General features: G+C 45.1%; 3 protein-coding genes across 3 annotated transcripts in view; 2 read left to right on the plus strand and 1 right to left on the minus strand.

Annotated features, from left to right (window-relative positions):
• Positions 1-17,222, minus strand: part of LOC132571892 (uncharacterized) — an 851,656-nt gene that overhangs the window by 148,489 nt on the left and 685,945 nt on the right. The window lies entirely within an intron of this gene.
• The window catches only part of LOC132570973 (oocyte zinc finger protein XlCOF6-like), a gene marked incomplete at its 5' end in the record, with an annotated part of 164,420 nt that overhangs the window by 62,182 nt on the left and 85,016 nt on the right, over positions 1-17,222 (plus strand). The gene's annotated exons all lie outside the window — the stretch shown is intronic.
• The window catches only part of LOC132570975 (zinc finger protein 420-like), a 48,738-nt gene that overhangs the window by 29,587 nt on the left and 1,929 nt on the right, over positions 1-17,222 (plus strand). Inside the window, exons 7-9 of the mRNA XM_060237611.1 lie at positions 1,155-2,054; positions 14,645-14,724; positions 15,252-15,378. Coding sequence (XP_060093594.1) covers positions 1,155-2,054; positions 14,645-14,724; positions 15,252-15,378 — 1,107 coding nt within the window. The remainder of the gene's footprint in view (positions 1-1,154; positions 2,055-14,644; positions 14,725-15,251; positions 15,379-17,222) is intronic.

A 17,222-nucleotide genomic window follows, 5' to 3' on the forward strand; every position in this document is an offset into this window, starting at 1 on the left:
TCCCCAACTGGGGATTGGCAACCCTATGATTGGGCCTTTGATGTTATGAGTTCAAGGGAAGAGACCTCTTGAGGGACAACAGATGCTCCCTTTATATGTCATCTTCTGTGAATTGTCCTGCCCTGTGTTCAAGGATTGCAAGTAGCATTTGTGAGGGCTTTCCAACAACCAGGTATGGCAGAAAATGCTGGGAAAAGGGATTGCAGCAATAAAGAATCACAGTTTCACAGTGACAAGTAAATAATAGCAAACCATGTGGCACTATAAACAAGATTTATATAATATAACGCTATAATTAAAGGGAAACGTCCATATCTTATTAGAAGGAACACATTCCATCTTGCTATATATAATGTAGAGTCTCAAATACAAAGTCGTCTTCTTCAATCACATTGTTGACCAAACAAAATAGAAGGATAAAGTCAGGGGACCGGTTTCAGTGTCCAGACCTTCATCAGCCAAGAATTACATTTGCAATTCAGTGCATCATGGCTTCAAGCCATACATAAAGACAAAATAACTTGCTATTTGAAGCACCAGTCCTTTCCCATTTCAGAACAAAGGTTCCACTATTTTCTGGCTGGTATTTGCTTCTCTACCTTGCACTTTGCAGGGGAAAGTGATTAGCCCAAGACCATTTCAGTATGCTGTAAAAATTGGGAGCACAGCTTGTACTCTGTACTCTGTTTTATTTATTTATTTATTTATTTATTAGCTAAATTTCTATCTCGCCATTTTCACAAGCAAACTCAGTGCAGGTTACAACACAGAAATTCTGGCATAGTTCAGTGAATGCAGGTCAGTTCTGTGTTCAAATACAAGACGAGATCTGACAGAAGCCACTTCATCCAGCCTCCTGTTTCCCACAGTGGCCAACTAGAGGCCCCAGAAGGTTCAAAAGAGAGGAGAAAGCCTCCCTCTGGAATTGCCTTACAGTGGCAACCAGCTTTCGGAAAGATTTTACTGAGTCACCTTGTCTGTGATAAAATTACCTCCAAGGAGGAATCAAAACCCAATTAGTACATGGCAGGATTTTTCTCCCCTTAAAGTGATATCTGTTCTGTCTAAAGTGATGTCTCTTCTGTCCTTAAGGGCTTCAGTCCTTGATTCTGGTTTTGCTTTGAGATCTTACTGCTCTTTGCTCTTTATTCCAGATGCGACTGGTTCCCAGAACAACTTAGAAGGAGAATTACAACAGCTCACATTGGAAGGGAATAAGCAGAGGGAAGACACTAAAACAAAGCAAAAGGGGGGGAATGAATCCCAGGGGATCTTGTCATACCGTGGAAGAAACAATTGTCCTGTGTGTGGAAAAACATTTTGTTATCAATCAGTATTTGATACACACTGGAGAATCCACACTGGGGAGAAACCACATAAATGTTTGGAGTGTGGAAAGACCTTTGCTCAAAAGGCACATCTTATGCAACACCAGACAATTCATACAGGAGACAAACCTTATAAATGCTTTCAGTGTGGGAAGAGTTTTGCTCGGAGTAACACCCTTACTGCTCATCACCGAATCCACACTGGGGAGAAACCATATATATGCTTGGAGTGTGGAAAGAGCTTTGCTGGGAGTATGGCCCTTACAGACCATCATCGAACCCACACTGGAGAGAAACCATATAAATGTTTGGAGTGTGGAAAGAGCTTTGCTCAGAGAGGTAATCTTACTGCCCATCGACGTACCCACTCTACAGAGAAACCATATAAATGCTTGGAATGTGGAAAGAACTTTGCTCAAAATACAAAGCTTACTACCCATCGACGTGTCCACCAAGGGGAGAAACCATATAAATGCCTGGAATGTGGGAAGACCTTTGTTGCAAGTCCAGGCCTTATTGTCCATCAACGAATCCACACAGGAGAGAAACCATATAAATGCTTGGAATGTGGGAAGACCTTTACTGGAAGTCCAGGCCTTATTGTCCATCGACGTATTCACACAGGGGAGAAACCATATAAATGCCTGAAATGTGGGAAGTCCTTCGTTGCGAGTCCAGGACTTATTGCCCATCAACGAACCCACGTGGGAGGGAAACCATATAAATGCTAAGGATGTGCAGGAAACTCACATCTAAGAATCTATCTTACGCATCAAGGAATTCTCACAAGCTAGAGCAAATCCCTCTGTTGTTTGCTATGGAAACAGCATGCCCGTTAGGTGACCTTAGGTCATCACCTAGGGCAGTGGGAACTGAGCTGCGCAGAGTCAAGAGCTGCCATGTGAGAGGGGGGTAGCAGGGCTCCGGCCTGGCTTTGCCCAGGGGTGAGGGGACTGGCAGGGTGCTGTCGGTGGAGGGGGAGGCTGGTGGGGTGGGCTGGGGGGCCTTGCCTAGGGTGCCAAAAAGCCTGGTGCCAGCCCTGTATGGAAACAAAGATTCTGATTCACCATTATCATGCTGAAGCTGATAACCAGTTTTGAATCTCTGTGTGGCTTCTGGAAGCCTCACCTTTTTCTTTCATGGGCAATATTCTGCAGGTCTCTGTTAGCTGTACTTATATTTTTATTTCTCTAATCATGAGGAAAATATTTATTTATTTATTTAGATAATTTATATGCCACTTATTTATTCCTAGTGAAAGCAGGATAGTATCCACCCCAGAAACTATAGGTCTATGGCTCACCCACTTAGTACAGCATGACATGACCATCATAACTTCTAGATCCCCAGTGTTGACATTTGTGCAGTCCAGCTGTGCTGCAGGTGCTAGCTCTTATGTTTCCCGAAAACTTGGGCTCTTCCTCTTAGAACAGATAAAAGGAAGTACTTCTTCACACACACCAAAGTAATTAATATGCAGAATGTATTGCCGCAGGAAGTGGTGGCAGCTACATGCATAAACAGCTTCAAGAGGGTATTGGATAAACAACTGAAGCAGAGGTCCATCAGTGGCTATTAGCCACAAGGTCTAGATGGAACACTGTCTGGGGCAGTGATGCTCTGTATTCTTGGTGCCTGGGGGACAGCTGTGGGAGGGCTTCTGGAGTTCTGGCCCCACTAGAGGACCTCCTGATGGCACCTGGGTTTTGCCCACTATGTAACATAGTCTTGGACTGGATGGGCCATTGGTCTGATCCAATATGGCTTCTCTTATGTTCTTAAGAGTCTGCAAATTCTTTTTGATGCCTCTGATTGTTTTGGCTGACTCTGATTTGGATATATGCCAGACCTTAAGAAGCTTTAGCTTTCATCTGTCTGATCACTCCTGGCAAAACCCATACGTCCAAAATGGTTTTGTTTTAGTACAGTACAGAAGTAAAAATAGTGCTAGAGAACCTTGCCTCCAGCTTATATTTGTATTAAGAAGACAGAGATAACAGCTGTGTCCTTCCACTTACTGAGCCTGTTAAAAAGAAACTGGTATCTTCAGCTCTTCACTTTATTGGTAGCTTGTTACAAGAAAGAAAGAAGCACACTTCATATTTGAATAAAAGAATAACATTTTCTTAGCTGAAGAACTTGAAACATCCTGCTAGCAACCATAATATTCGTTAGGTTTGTTCATTTCTGGTCGACTTTCTATAACAAGCACATATAGAGGGGAAGAATAAACTTAACCCAAAAATATTAATTAAGAAGATTAAATGAATCCAAATCAAAGGGCGCAATATTTAAATAAATGAATATAGAATATAAGTATACCTCAATTATACATTTGCTATAAAATATTTGAAAAAAACAATTATAGACAATTATAGACTCAATTTAGATTGCAAAAATATTATAATAATTAATCCATGCAGGACCAAGTTGGAATTGTGTGTACCTATTTAAGATTAGGTAGCAGAGACATAAACTTGATAAAGGACACACACACACACACACATATATAACATAAAACATGCTTAAAACGTTAGCGATTATTGGTCTTAAATGTGCTTTCTTTACATTTCTCCCATGGGATGCAGGGAACTGGGCAAACACAAGCTCTGCCTTCCCCCCTTCCTCCACAAGGGAGGATCCTCAGTCAATGGAGAAAATAGAGGCTTTGTTCTGTAGCTCCTGTGTGATTGAGCAAGCTTTGCAAAGCAAGCTGTTATAGAGAAGGAAGCAAGAGAGAGGAAGAAGGAATCAGATCACAGCCAGTTGCTTGGGGGCCTGATAGGAGCCCTCCAGGGACCTGATTTGGCTCCCGGGGTGTATGTTTGACACCCCTGACTTAGAGTCCAATCAGTGTGCAGAAGGCACACCTCCCCACCATGCCCGTGCGTGGAGCTGATCTTCTCCTTTAGTGACAGTCACTATTAGAAGAGCCCTCAGAGTCCTTCTTAGAAGGAATAATGTCTGCCTTCAGCATCTGTGAATGAAGGGAAAGAAGGCCTCATTATGACAATTGTCTTCTATGACTTCCTTGTGAAGGCTTCTGTGGTCCAGATCCAGCGGAGCCCACTCCTCGGTGAAATGACCAGACACCTCCTGAAGTGTCACTGGATTCTGAAAATGTTGAAAACCCTCCCTCCTCACAGATTTGCCCGGTTCTAAGAGCATTCCAAAGGGAATATGAGTACATGATGGTTTTCAGGATTCAAATCTTCATCAAATATCTTCGTCATCCTAGAACAGTCTGATCCTTTGAGGATCCTCATATGTTCTAGAACTCTTTAGTTGAATCAGATAGGTAGCAGCAAAACAGAAGTAGAGCCTATTGACATTTGAGAGACAAGCCAAGATTTCTTGTAGGATGAATTTTGTTGTTGTTGTTCAGTCGCACAGTCAAGTCCAACTCTTTGAGACCCCATGGACAAAGTCATGCCAGGCCCTCCTGTCTTCTACCATCCTCCGAAGTCTGCTCAAATTCGTGTTTGTTACATCAGTAATGCTGTCCAGCCATCTCATCTTTTGCCATCCCCTTCTTCTTTTGCCTTCTGTCTTTCCCAGCATCAGGATCTTCTCCAGTGAGTGCTCCCTTCTCATTTGGTGGCCAAAGTATTTGAGCTTCAGCTTCAGCATCTGACCTTCCAGGGAACAGTCTGGGTTGATTTCCCTTAGGACTGACTGATTGGATCTTCTTGCAGTCCAAGGGACTCTCAGCACCACATCTCAAAAGCATCTATTCTTCTGCGCTCAGCCTTCCTTATGGTCCAGCTCTCACAGTCATACATTACTACTGGGAATACCATCACTTTGACTATATGGACTTTTGTTGGCTCTACTTTTTATTATACTGCCCAGGTTCACCATAGCTGTCCTCCCAAGGAGCAAACATCTTTTAATTTCATGGCTACAGTCACCATCTGCAGTGATCTTGGATCCCAGAAATGTGAAGTCTGTCACGACTTCCATGTCTTCACCTTCTATTTGCCAAGGTGTGATGGGGCCAGATGCCATGATCTTAGTTTTTTTGATGTTGAGCTTCAAGCCTACTTTTGTGCTCTCCTCTTTCACCCTCAACAAGAGGTTCTTTAGGTCCTCCTCACTTTCTTCCATTAGAGTGGTGTCATCTGCATATCTGAGGCTGTTGATGTTTTCCCCGGCAATCTTAACTTTGGCTTCTGCTTCACCCAGGCCAGCATTCCGCATTCCGTAGGATGAATACGCTAATATAAATGTTGTTAGTCTATATAAAGTGCCTGTTGCAGGATTTTGGAGTCTAAGATTATTCCAGGGGGGTCCCAGTTTCCCAAGTTATTTTACTGGTTGGGTGGAGACTGGCAAGGGGCTGAATTTAGTAATGAGAGAGGCAGTGGATCTAAAACAAAACTAGTTTATTCCATTAGAAGCTTTTAGGATAGAGAGCACTTCATCAATTATAAGACCAACAAAGAGTGCAAGCACACGAAAGTCCATAGCTGGAATTAAACCACTTCCTTGAAGTCCGGATCTCCCTCCCATACATTGTGTGTGTGTGTGAGTGAGAGAGAGAGCAATACCTTTTCTCCTCCCTCCAAACTTTACTTTACTTTATTTGATTTATATCCCGCCCTCTCCACCAAAGCAGGCTCAGGGCAGCTCCAAAATCAAGCTACACCGCCCAGAACTATTCCCTTGGGAAGGAGCAGCCCAGCTAATGTCTGAGAAATGCTCTGAATGGCTCAAGCCAATGAGTTCAGACAGAAACTTCTCTGCAGCTCCACACAGCAATTCTTAGGGAACAAAAGATTATATTTTCCTAACAGATATATAACCCGCCCTTGTCTCTGAATCAGAGTCTCAGTGCGGCTTACAATCTCCTTTATCCTCTTCCCCCACAACAGACACCCTGTGAGGTAGGTGGGGCTGAGAGACCTCTCCCAGAAGCTGCCCTTTCAAGGACAACCTCTGCCAGAGCTATGGCTGACCCAAGGCCATTCCAGCAGCTGCAAGTGGAGCAGTGCGGAAATCAAACCTGGTTCTCCAGATAAGAATCTGCACATTTAACCAATACACCAAACTGGCTCTCTTTTGCATCCAGGGACTCCATTCTAGCTGCCTTCCCCCTCCCATTCTGAACCTCAGGATTCCCCCCCCCCCCCCGCCGCCCTTAGACTCTTCTTGATTTGCTGCATTTTGCAGGGAAATCGGAGGAAGGCTTGCTGGGTAAACAGACGCATGCAGCTTCTGGCAGGGCAAAGCCAGGAGGTCTTTTTTGCCCTTCCTGCAGTCAGTCTAGGGTTAAATGGAAGGGGCATCTCCACTCCTAGACTCGAGGTCCAGTCACACCTAGCGACTCCTAGAGAGGCCTGAAGAGAGATGGCCACATGATCTGGAAGCGAGTCACTTCCTACTCCAGTGGGGAGTTGCTTGAGCTGTCGGGGTAAGGCGGGAGGCGAGAGCGCCTCGGAAGGCTTTGAACAAGCAGGTAAGCAATCAAAGAATGTTTCCTTTTACTCCATACCTCTCCGCTTTTAAATCCAGAGGGTTAGCCGCGTTTTGGGTGTTCCCCGGATTCCTGGCTGCAGTGTGAAAGGAACTGGCTCTGTAGCGTAGCATCGCTTCGTTCTAGGGTTGCCAAGTCCAATTCAAGAAATAACTGGGGACTTTGGGGGTGGAGACAGGAGACTTTGGGGGTGGAGACAGGAGACACTGGGGGTGGAGACAGGAGAGAGGTTGTGACAAGCATAACTGAACTCCAGAGGGAGTTCTGACAATCACATTTACAGAGACTGCACTTCTGTTAAATGCCTTCCCTCCATTGGAAATAATGACGGATAGGGGCACCTTCTTTGGGGATCATAGAATTGGACCTCCTGGTCCAATTTTTTTGAAACTTGGAGGGTGTTTTGAGGAGAGGCACTGGATGCTATGCTGAAAACTTGGTGCCTCGACCTCAAAAAATAGCCGCCACCCTCGGATCCTCGCAGATCAGTTCTCCACTATACCCTATGGCAGGGGTGGGGAACCTTTTTTATGCCAAGGGGCATATGGATATTTATAACATCATTCGCAGGCCATAAAAATTATCAACTTAAAAAACAGTGCTCCGCCGAGGGAGAATGATTCAGGCCAGCAAAATTAATGTAAATAATTGTTTTTTCTATTTGAAGTCATGTGGGGAGAGCCTAATCTGACACACACACACACCGGCCCGCCGCCCTAGGCAAAAGCATAGGTCCAGGGCTTTTTTGTAGAAAAAAACCAGCAGAAACTCAGCAGCATATTAGACCACATCCCCTGATATTAGCATATTAGATCACACTTTCATTAGCATATTAGGCCACACCATCTGGGATAATCAAGTGCAAACTGAACTGTGGCAGTAACTTTTCCAGGCCCTGCAGCAATTCTGGCCGGCCAGCCAGGCCCCAGGGAGGCTGCCACACAGTACATCTGTGCCCTGTGATCCCTGCCTGGCCCCAGGGAGGCTGCTGCACAGCACTGCTGGGCCCCACGATCCTCGCTGGCCAGCCAGGCCCCAGGGAGGCTGCCACACAGTACATCTGGGCCCTGTGATCCCTGCCTGGCCCTGGGGAGGCTGCTGCACAGTTCAGCTGGGCCCCACAATCCTTGCTGGCCAGCCAGGCCCCAAGGAGGCTGCCACATGGCTTGGTTCGGTCCAGCAATCCCTGAGGGCCACGCCAAATGACCTTGAGGGCCGTATACGACCCTCGGGACAGAGGTTCCCCACCCCTGCCCTATGGGAATCAGTCTCCATATGGAATAATGGAGTGTCCAGCAGACATTTCTCTCCCCACCCCCGCTACTTTCTGATGACCTTGAAGCGGGGGGAGGGCCTCCAAACCAGAGGATCCCCTCCCCCACCTGGGGATTGGCAACCCTATTTCGTTCATGTTATTCATCAGAGGACTCCACTTTTCAAGAGAGTTTTTCTGCTTGCTCTGTTGTAGCTCCTCCGCGTTCTTCCGACTCTGATGCATTTCCTCTGCATTCTGCTGCTATCTGCAAACTCTAACAAAAATGCCCCTCTTTTGCTGTTTCTTATAATTCGTTTCCTGGGTGGCAGTGCAGATATGTGGTCCTCAAAGATATGCAGGGTGTTGGGCTTGTTTATTTTTTTAAATTGCTGTTCTGGAAGAGCAAGCTTGGGTTTTTGGAGGGTTTCCCCTCTCTGCTCTGGCTTACTGAAGAGACAGTTCTGTCTATAGCAGGGTTGCCAAACTTGCTTAATGTAAGAGCCCCATAGAATTAATGTCAGATGTCTGAGAGCCGCAAGACATGAACATCAGATGTTTGAGACTTGCAGGAAGGAAGGAGATGGGGAGGGAGAGGTGGAAAGAAAGCAACTATAAATGCATTCTCCAAGCCAGCCAGTGGGGCAATGGAGGCTCCAAGAGCCATGTAGTATGTGAAAGGGCCTCATGTGGCTCCACTGTTTGGCCACCCCTGGCCTACAGACTCAACACAGCTTTTCCCTGCCAGAAAATCTGTGCTTTTCTGGGTGACTTCTGCAGCTCGGCCTCCTTCAAGTTGCATTTGCTAAAACCTTTGCATTCTAGAAATCTGCTTCTCAGGGACACCTGGGCCAATCCAGCTGGTTAAATGACAGGAAACAAAGAGTAGGAATAATAGGCAGTCCTCACAATGGAGGGAAATAAGCAGAGAGGTGCCACAGGAATCAGTATTGGCGTTGGTATGCTTTAATTTGTTCATAAATGATGTGGAATTACAGGAGAGCTGTGTATTGGTTAAGGTTACAGATGACAGAATTATTTAGGATGGTGAAAACCAAGGCTGATTGTGAAGAGCTCCAAGAGGACCTCCATAAACTGAGTGGGTGATAATGTGACAAATGAAGTTCAGGGTTGGTAAATGTAAGGGGAGATAAGGACAAAAGAGAAGCCATGTTGGATCAGGCCAATGGCCCATCCAGTCCAACACTGTGTCACACAGTGGCCAAAAAAACCAGGTGCCATCAGGAGGTCCACCAGTGGGGCCAGGACACCAGAAGCCCTCCCACTGTTGCCCTCCCTGCAAGCACCAAGAATACAGAGCATCACTTGCTCCAGACTGAGAGTTCCATCAATACACCAGTTTGGTGTAGAGAGCCAGTTTGGTGTTGTGGTTAAGTGTGTGGACTCTAATCTGGAAGAACCGGGTTTGATTCCCCCCTCCTCCGCTTGCACCTGCTGGAATGGCCTTGGGATAGCCATAGCTCTGGCAGGAGTTGTCCTTGAAAGGGTAGCTGCTGTGAGATCCTTCTCAGCCCCACCCACCTCACAGGGTGTCTGTTGTGGGGGAGGAAGATATGGGAGATTGTAAGCCGCTCTGAGTCTATGATTCAGGGAGAAGGGCAGGGTATAAATCTGCAATTCTTCTTCTTCTTCACTGTGGCTAATAGCTGCTAATGGACCTCTGCTCCAGATGTTTGTCCAATCCCCTCTTGAAGCTTTCCATGCTTGTAGCTGCTGCCATCCTCTGTGGCAGTGAATTCCTTGTGTTAATCACTCTTTGGGTGAGATGTACATTGGGACAAAAAACCCAGTTTCAAGTATATGCTAATACTGCATTTATAGTTCATAGTTTAGCAATGCTTTTATTAAGTGAAGGAGAAGCCTTTCTGCTTGCTACACTGAAGCTCCTCTTCACTAGCTCCATCCATCTTCTTAGTGACTAGCACCCTTGATTCCAGCACGAGCTTTTGGGAGTCAGAGATCATTTCTTCAGATACAAGTGTCATACATATCAGTCCCCAAATCAGTTGTGGTTTGAAGGAGATGATGGATCTGGCCTATACAGAAGAACCTCAGCAATGCGAATGCTCTTTCTGATATTTATAAACGATTAATTATTGCATAAATACAGATATACAACATAATAAACTGGATTGGTGGTCACAATACCAGACACTAATGTTATCATAATAAACTCTCCATCCATGCAATAAGTGAGAAAGTCAGAGGAATCTACTGATTCCATTGTAATTTTGACCTGTGCCTTACATATTTGTGAAATCTGGTTCCATTAAACAGCTGTTACTGAAGAAGAAATGTTTTGAAACACCAAGAAAGATACCGGGTTTGATTCCCCACTCCTCCACTTGGACCTGCTAGCATGGCCTTGGGTCAGCCATAGCTCTGGCAGAGGTTGTCCTTGAAAGGGCAGCTGCTGTGAGAGCCCTCTCCAGCCCCACCCACCTCACAGGGTGTCTGTTGTGGGGGAGGAAGGTAAAGGAGATTGTGAGCCGCTCTGAGACTCTTCAGAGGGGGGGGGGCGGGATAGAAATCCAATATCTTCTTACCTGGGAAGGGTGTTTTCAACTGCTGTTATCTTGAGAATGTCTTCAGATATATGCTACAAACTACTGAGGTCTTTTGGACACTGCCAATTGTAGGAGGAATTCCCCACTTATCTTCTTGTATTTTTGTTTATAATTGTGAACTTTCTCACTTACTGCCTTGATGGAGACTTTATTATGATAACACTAGTATCTGGTATTGTGACCACCAACCCAGTTATGATGTTGTATATCTGTATTAATGCAACAATGAATTGTTTATAAATATCAGAAGGAGCATTCACATTGTTGACCGTCTAAAAAGGTAAAGGTGTTCTGGGGTGACATTGCATCACGACATTCTCACGGCAGACTCAGGTCGTGAGCAGAGCGCTCGTACTGCCATACTGCAGCTTTACCACTCCGTGCCACAGGTCTCCTGTTGATGGTCTACCCGTGCATTTTTTGCTTTTGTTTTTACTATTACCCTCCCGGGTGTCCTTTTTTATCAGTATACGGAAGAACCTGGCAGAGGAGGAAGGCGGAGATTGTTTGGAAAGGAAGGGAGCATGCAGAGAGAGCCAGATTCAGCTGCTCCTGAAGGCCTTTATGCCACCAGGCCTGGGAGCAGAAGGGAACTGCAGGAAGGAACCATACCAAAGAGCCTGGGAGACATCCTTCCTCCAGATGTGCAGTGCCAGCAGTTCAGGTACTTCTGCTATGAGGATGCCCAGGGACCTCGAGAGGCATGCAACCGACTCCACCATCTTTGCCACCAGTGGCTGAAGCCGGAAAGGCACAGCAAGAAGGAGATGCTGGACTTGGTGATCCTGGAGCAGATCCTGGCCATCCTACCACCGGAGATGGAGAGCTGGGTGAGGGAATGCGGGCCAGAGACCAGTTCCCAGGCGGTGGCCCTGGCAGAAGGCTTCCTCCTCAGCCAGGCAGAGGACAAAAATCAGGACCAGCAGGTGAGAGGTCTTTATTTATGTAGTGTGGGGGGCACAGTGTGTGAATAAGAAAAGCCTAAAAATATACAGGAATTGCCCCCAACTTTTAAAGGCCCCTAAAAGCCAGTTTTCTGTTCTGTTTCTAATCCCCAATTCTGTTTCAGGTGCAGGACTGGATTGTGCACCAAGATAACCATGGAGCAGCTTTTCCAGGTAAGATCAAAAGAGGTACTGTCCTCACTGCATGTCCTCCTTGAGTGTGCGGGGGCTGCTTCTATGCCTCCCAGTCCTGTGTGGGAAAGATGCTGCATTCCAGCTTCTCAGTTTGGACATCTCCATCTGGGGAAGTGGAAACTGAGAATCAATTTAAAGTCAGAAATGTATGCATTGTGGCACCATGTAGGTTTTATGACATTATCTTTATATTAGTAGACTGTATTTTAATGTGTGTGTTTTTAACTGCTGTACACCACTCAGCCCTCTCTGCAGGGAGGGTGGTATAGAGGCCGAATAAACAGGGCTTTTTTGGTAGCAGGAATTACTTTGCATATTAGGCCATGCCCCCTGATGTAGCCAATCCTCAATGAGCTTACAGGGCTCTTCTTATAGGATCTACTGTAAGCTCCAAGAGGATTGGCTACATCAGGAGTGTGTGGCCTAATATGCAGAGGAGTTCCTGCTACAAAAAAAGCCCTGCAAATAAATATTATAGATGAGAATCTACTAAATGTATAGGAGAAAATACAATGTAGACATTTCCAATCCACCTCACCTCTTACCCTAGCAGTAAAGGAGTTAAGAACATAAGAAAAGCCCTGCTAGATCAGACCAATGATCCATCTAGGCCAGCCTCCTGTCTCACTCAGTGGTCAGCCAGTTCCTCTGGAGGTCCAGCAGTAGAAGAAGAAGGTACTGGATTTATATCCTGCCCTCCACTCCGAATCTCAGAGTCTCAGAGCGGCTCATAATCTCCTTTATCTTCCTCCCCCACACCAGACGCCCTGTGAGGTGGGTGGGGCTGAGAGGGCTCTCACAGCAGCTGCCCTTTCAAGGACAATCTCTGCCAGACCTATGGCTGATGCGAGGCCATTCCAGCAGCTGAAAGTGGAGTAGTGGGGAATCAAACCTGGTTCTCCCAGATAAGAGTCCGCACACTTAACCACTACACCAAACTAGCTTTCCTCTCCAAACTGGCTATAGGGTATAGATGCCCAGGCATTCCTCTTATGTTGCCTTCTGGCTCTGGGATTCGGAGGATTAGTGCCTCCAGATGTGGAGGTTCCCTTTAGTCACTATGGTTGGTGGCCATTGAGAGAATTCTCCTCCATGAATCTACCTAATCTCCTTTTCAAGCTGTTTATTCCTGTGACCATCATTACAATCTTAGACAGTGAATTCTACATTTGAATCACTCTCTGTGTCAAGTAGTGTTTCCTTTTGTCCATCTTGAACCTACTGCCCATCGGCTTCATTGGATGCCCTCGAGTTCTAGTCTTTGAGGAGAGAGAGAAAAATTTCCCTTTGTTAACTCTCTCCACCCCATGCCTAATTTTACAAACCTCTATCATGCCCTTAGTCATTTCTTTTCTAAACTAAAAATGTCCCAGATTCTTCAGCTTTTCCTCATAGGGAAGGTCCTATTATTATTGTTGCCACTTATAATCTGCCTTTCTTACTGAGGCTTAAGGCAGATAAGTATGATAAAAAGAAGTCAATGAATCAGTAAGCAGATTACAACATAACATCAACCTATTATCACATTAAGAAGTACGAATCCAAATGCAAACTTTCCTAATAAGACAAAAGAATTTTGGGTTGGGGTCAATGTTCCCTCTAAACTGCAGAGTCTTGTGAGCAAAAATTCTACTTTGTGAGCTCCTGGCATTCAAAGTTGTGAGCTCCTGCATAAATTATTGTGCTCTGGGGTCATCCTTCCTGAGCTAAGACGAAAAAAACATGAGCTGGAGGCTAAAAATCTGTGAGCTAGCTCACGCTAACTCAGCTTACAGGGAACACCGGTTGGGATCAGATTTCCCTCTCAGCTGAGTTAGTGTGAGCTAGCTCACAGTTTTTTTAGCCTCCAGCTCACACATTTTTGTCTTAGCTCAGGAAGGATGGCCCTGGCCCCAGAGCAAACTGATTCATGCAGTAGCCAAATCGCTGTCTCACAACTTTAATGCTAACAGCTCACAAAGTAGAATTTTTGCTCGCAAGATTCCTCAACTTAGAGGGAACATTGGTTGGGATTGTAGAACAGGGGGGAAATCCAGAACAGGTCACATAAATATAATAAAGGTGATGTGTCAGTGGCACCTAGCTAGGATGCCTAGAAGGTAACTGTTGGTTTGTCACCAGTAGCAAGGCTGCCTTTTCCCATATGAGTTGATCTTAAGGTAGGTAGTCCCCTGTGCAAGCACCGGGTCGTTACTGACCCATGGGGTGACGTCGCATCACAACGTTTTCACAGTAGACTTTTTACTGTTTGAAAATGTTTATTAGTTTTCAGAAAGTTAGAGGGAACAGGTAAGTTAGAGGGAAGGGTCACAGCAGACTTTTTAACGGGGTTGTTTGCCATTGCCTTCCCCAGTCATCTACATTTTCGCCCCAGCAAGCTGAGTACTCATTTTACTGGCCTCGGAAGGCTGAGTCAACCTGGAGCCGGCTACCTGAACCCAGTTTCTGCTGGGATCGAACTCAGGTTGCGAGCAGAGCTTGGACCACAGTACGGCAGCTGACTACTCTGCCACGGGACTTCTATGAGTTGATCTTACCCACTTGCAAAGAGATTTGGGGATATGTGAACTGTCGTTCTATCAGTGGGTTTAGAACTGCCTGTCCCTTGCATTTCAGTGTTGCTTTTTCTTAATATGTGAGTTTTGTACCACTGGATAAACAGCCCATAGGCTTGCATAGGAAACTTTAGGAAGATGGCACTGGGCAAAAGTGTGGAAGCAGATTTTTTTTACAGTATAAGGATGCAAGGATATATGTGACTGTGAGCTAAGAAAAGGAAAATCTTTCCCCCCCAGAAAACAGAAATGCTAAAAACTTGGGAAGCATAGAATGCCTTTCCAACTACCTTTTCATTTTTCCAGGCAGTGCCTTGAAACCAGTGGTGTGTTCTTTGCCATCTTTTTGTGGCAGAGAGAGAGCAGCTTCCATGCAGCCAGATCAGGTAAGTGTGATACTGGGGATCCTGCACCAAATTTTCAGCATAGTATCTGGTGCCTCTTCTCAAAATATCCTCCAAGTTTCAAAAGGATTGGACCAGGGGGTCCAATTCTATGAGTCCCAAAAGAATATCCTTTATTATTTCCAATGGAGGGAAGGCATTTAAAAGGTGTGTGGTCCCTTTAAATGTGATGGCCAGAACTCCCTTCAGAGTTCAGTTGTGCTTGCCACACCCATGTTTCTGGCTCCACCTCAATGTCTCCTGCTTCCATCCCCAAAGTCCCCAGATATTTCTTGAATTGAACTTGGCAAGTCTACTCCCCCCACCCCAAGCAAGACCTGATAGAATCTCTCTCTCATTCCATTTGCTGCTATCTCTGCTGCTCATTAGACAGAAAATGAAACCATCTGATAGAGGTTTGAATCCTGAAGGTGAACATCAAATTATAGTCCTTTTGGTTTGCCCTTAGAAGGGGAAGAATTCTTACATTATGTGTAAAGATGGAGGTGTTTATGCTTTTTTCTTTTCAGGGCTTGGTGACCTTTGAGGAGGTGTCTGTTCATTTTGCCGAGGATGAGTGGGCCATGCTGGATCTGGACCAAAAAAACCTTCACAAGGAAGTCATGGAGGAGAATTGTCAGAATGTTGCCTCTCTGGGTAAGGCTCTCCTTTCTCTTGATTCAGAGATGCTGAAGAGAAAACTGGCCACTTCCTAGAAAAACTCTGATAGGGCTCTTGGACTCTCAGTAGAGGACTGGACTGGGCCAACACACAGGCAGGGACCTCTGGAAACTCTGGTGGGAGGCTGTTCCCAGGAGTTAAGAACAGTCTCTATGTGTAAAACACAGAATCACATATTAAGAAGGAAAACAGTTTCCTGTATTTAGCTTAGTGTCCAAAGAGGGAAAAGACAAGAAATCTGGTAAATGAGGCTTTGGCAAAATGTTGTGAGGTGGCTGTGAAAGGCTCTCAAAAGGTGTCGAAGGCGCAGGTTGTTTATCTTAAAGAGAAGATAGTAATGATCATGCTGGAGATAGAGGTCTAGTGGAGAAACCCTAGCCTTATAACCCAAGGGTCAAAGCAGGGTACACTCGAGGTTGTGTGTTTAGAAAGTGGGAAAGTTACCCAGAAAACTACAACAGCTATAAAAAGATACTTTTAACATCAATGATACCTTTGGGGAAAGTTAAATCACTTTAAAGGAAACACTGTATCTTGTGAAGTCAGTTACTTCAGACACAGTTCTGTGTTCAGTTTTAACTGTCTGCCTACATCTTCTAAATCCTGAAAACCTATGTAAATATCCCCTCCCTTCCCTCCCAGTCTGATTAAATAAACCAACGCTACCTGTGCCTACTGTGCCATTTTCTGAAAGGTAAGTTTTGACCCCTGAATCAATGGCAGGATGATCCTTCCAGGGGAGTGCTTAGTAGAATGGTCCCCCCGTCACAGGAGCTAAGAGCCAGTTCTGATGTGATAGGACACTGTGAGGCCGGGCTCCATTTTCAGGAACATTTTATCCTTATTTTGCTTATCTTAACTAGTTGGTCTTTTGTTTTCTGCTCTTTGTCCGAGTTAGTGTTGAATTAATTAGCTTTTAGCCTTTATCTTTTCCCCTCCCCCTTTTGTTTTATAGACTCAGGGCCAAAACCTCCTCTCTCTCCCTTAGTTGGATGGAGTAAGAGTGGCATGGAAATTGAGTTAAATGAAATGGTTTGAGGGGGATTCATGTAGGGATTTTGTTTTTGATTTGATACGGCTAAGATTTCTTTTTCCTTTCTTTCCTTTTGATCTGTTTTAACTGCTTTTTAACTCTTGTTTTAATTTTATAGCTCTCTTGCATGATTTTAAGGATTCTGGTTGACACATAGTGAGGGCTTATTGACCAAGGGTAGTTGTTTCTGTTGGAGTTGATTCATGGAGTGAATAGGCTGTTAATAATTGAGTAGCAGTGTGGATAATAACATTTTTCTCCCCTACTCATCTGCTCTTTCCTGCTTCACCCATTAGACTGAAGAGTAATAAAGAACAGGTTTTTTAAAAAAGAGAAGAGGAAATTAGTTACTTTAAGCTACTTTCAATTACTTTGGTGTAATTAGCTTGGTGTATGGGTCTAAGATGGCGTTATCTGGGCTAGGGCTTCCTTTCTCTATGCTAAAGTACTTTTTTTCCTTTTCCATTTTGGGCACTAGTAGGATCAACAGATGTTTACTTCAGGATCAAAACAGTAGGCAGGTGACCTCCCATGAAGTAACTGGTCTGTTTCTTTCCCCAAAAGGGAGAATTTTGGTTCCCAGATCTGGTTCTATGTCCACCCTGCAAGGAAATAGAAATCAATATTTCCAGGACCAACAAGAAAGTGAGAGATCAGCAGGTATGTGTCTTGTGGACTTTTTCTGGGGTGAATCTGGATAAGGCCTCTTTTGCTAACTTTTAGCCACTGCAGGACTGAGAAATTTCTGAAGGAAACAGCTGAAACTACCTGTGAAAGAGGGATTAAA

This window comes from Heteronotia binoei, chromosome 5, assembly GCF_032191835.1.
Source record: "Heteronotia binoei isolate CCM8104 ecotype False Entrance Well chromosome 5, APGP_CSIRO_Hbin_v1, whole genome shotgun sequence".
NCBI lineage: Eukaryota > Metazoa > Chordata > Lepidosauria > Squamata > Gekkonidae > Heteronotia > Heteronotia binoei.